Source organism: Anarrhichthys ocellatus, unplaced genomic scaffold (assembly GCF_004355925.1).
Source record: "Anarrhichthys ocellatus isolate YVR2014 unplaced genomic scaffold, GSC_Weel_1.0 scaffold6591, whole genome shotgun sequence".
NCBI classification, from domain to species: Eukaryota; Metazoa; Chordata; class Actinopteri; order Perciformes; family Anarhichadidae; genus Anarrhichthys; species Anarrhichthys ocellatus.
Window position 1 is genome coordinate 1,943 of NW_022286565.1, and position 860 is coordinate 2,802.

General features: G+C 47.8%; 1 protein-coding gene across 1 annotated transcript in view; it reads right to left on the reverse strand.

The window, feature by feature from the left end:
• LOC116380255 (alpha-2-macroglobulin-P-like) overlaps window positions 1-617 on the reverse strand; it is a gene marked incomplete at its 5' end in the record, with an annotated part of 2,455 nt that extends 1,838 nt beyond the window's left edge. Inside the window, 3 exons of the mRNA XM_031842197.1 lie at window positions 140-191; window positions 278-399; window positions 491-617. Of these exons, the coding sequence (XP_031698057.1) occupies window positions 140-191; window positions 278-399; window positions 491-617 (301 nt within the window). The remainder of the gene's footprint in view (window positions 1-139; window positions 192-277; window positions 400-490) is intronic.
• Between the last annotated feature and the right edge of the window lie 243 nt (window positions 618-860).

Here is an 860-nt window from a genome sequence, read left to right on the forward strand (position 1 = left end):
ATATAGAGGATCAGGACTACACTGAGACTGGTTCAGCACCAGATAAAAGTTCCTCACAGTGACTTTAAATAATTACATGAAATCAATCTGCTCTAAAACAGTGTGATGAACTGTGATGTTTGGTGGAAAACACACTGACCTTTTGGGCAGAGCAGCCAGTTGTAGGTCTTTGACATCTCAATTCCTTCAGCCTGAGAGGAAACAAAATCATTGAGACTTTCCATCCGATAAGACGGGTGAGAACTTTGACTTTGTCATCTTGTCTTAAAGTACCGACCTTCACGATGAGAGACCGTGTGACGACGTCGATGCGACCTCTCTCCGGCACGCTCACAATCTCGTTGTCACAAGAAGCGTGGGACGCCACGGCCTCAGCGGTCACCGTCACGTTCACGACGCCTAAAAAAAAGGTCCAGGAGAGTCAAATCATTTAGTCTGAGGTGGATCCCACAGCCTGTAACACCAGTGTGGATGAAAGCCCGACTCTCACCTAAGGCTGAGGGGGCCATGGTCCAGCTCACGGTCCTGCGCTCACTGCCGCACAAACAGGCAGTGTACTTGTCTCCGGAGAGGGGGGTGAGGGTGTAGTCTAAGGAGGGGGCCGGAGCCACGGAGACCTGGTCAAAAGAGACAACAATGTATATTTTAAAACTGGACATTTATATTGCAAACAGAGCATCAAACCGAAGCATGGTGATGATGCAACACTTTGACCTTTACGAAGCTGCGTCTTGCACGTTTTTGTTCCAAATAAAAGCGGATATCAAATTCTGACGCAGTTTGAAAACTGACAAACATTTACAAGAGCATTGGTAAGGGAGTGTGTCCGGCTTCTCCATCATGGATTAAGGCCGTTGCCA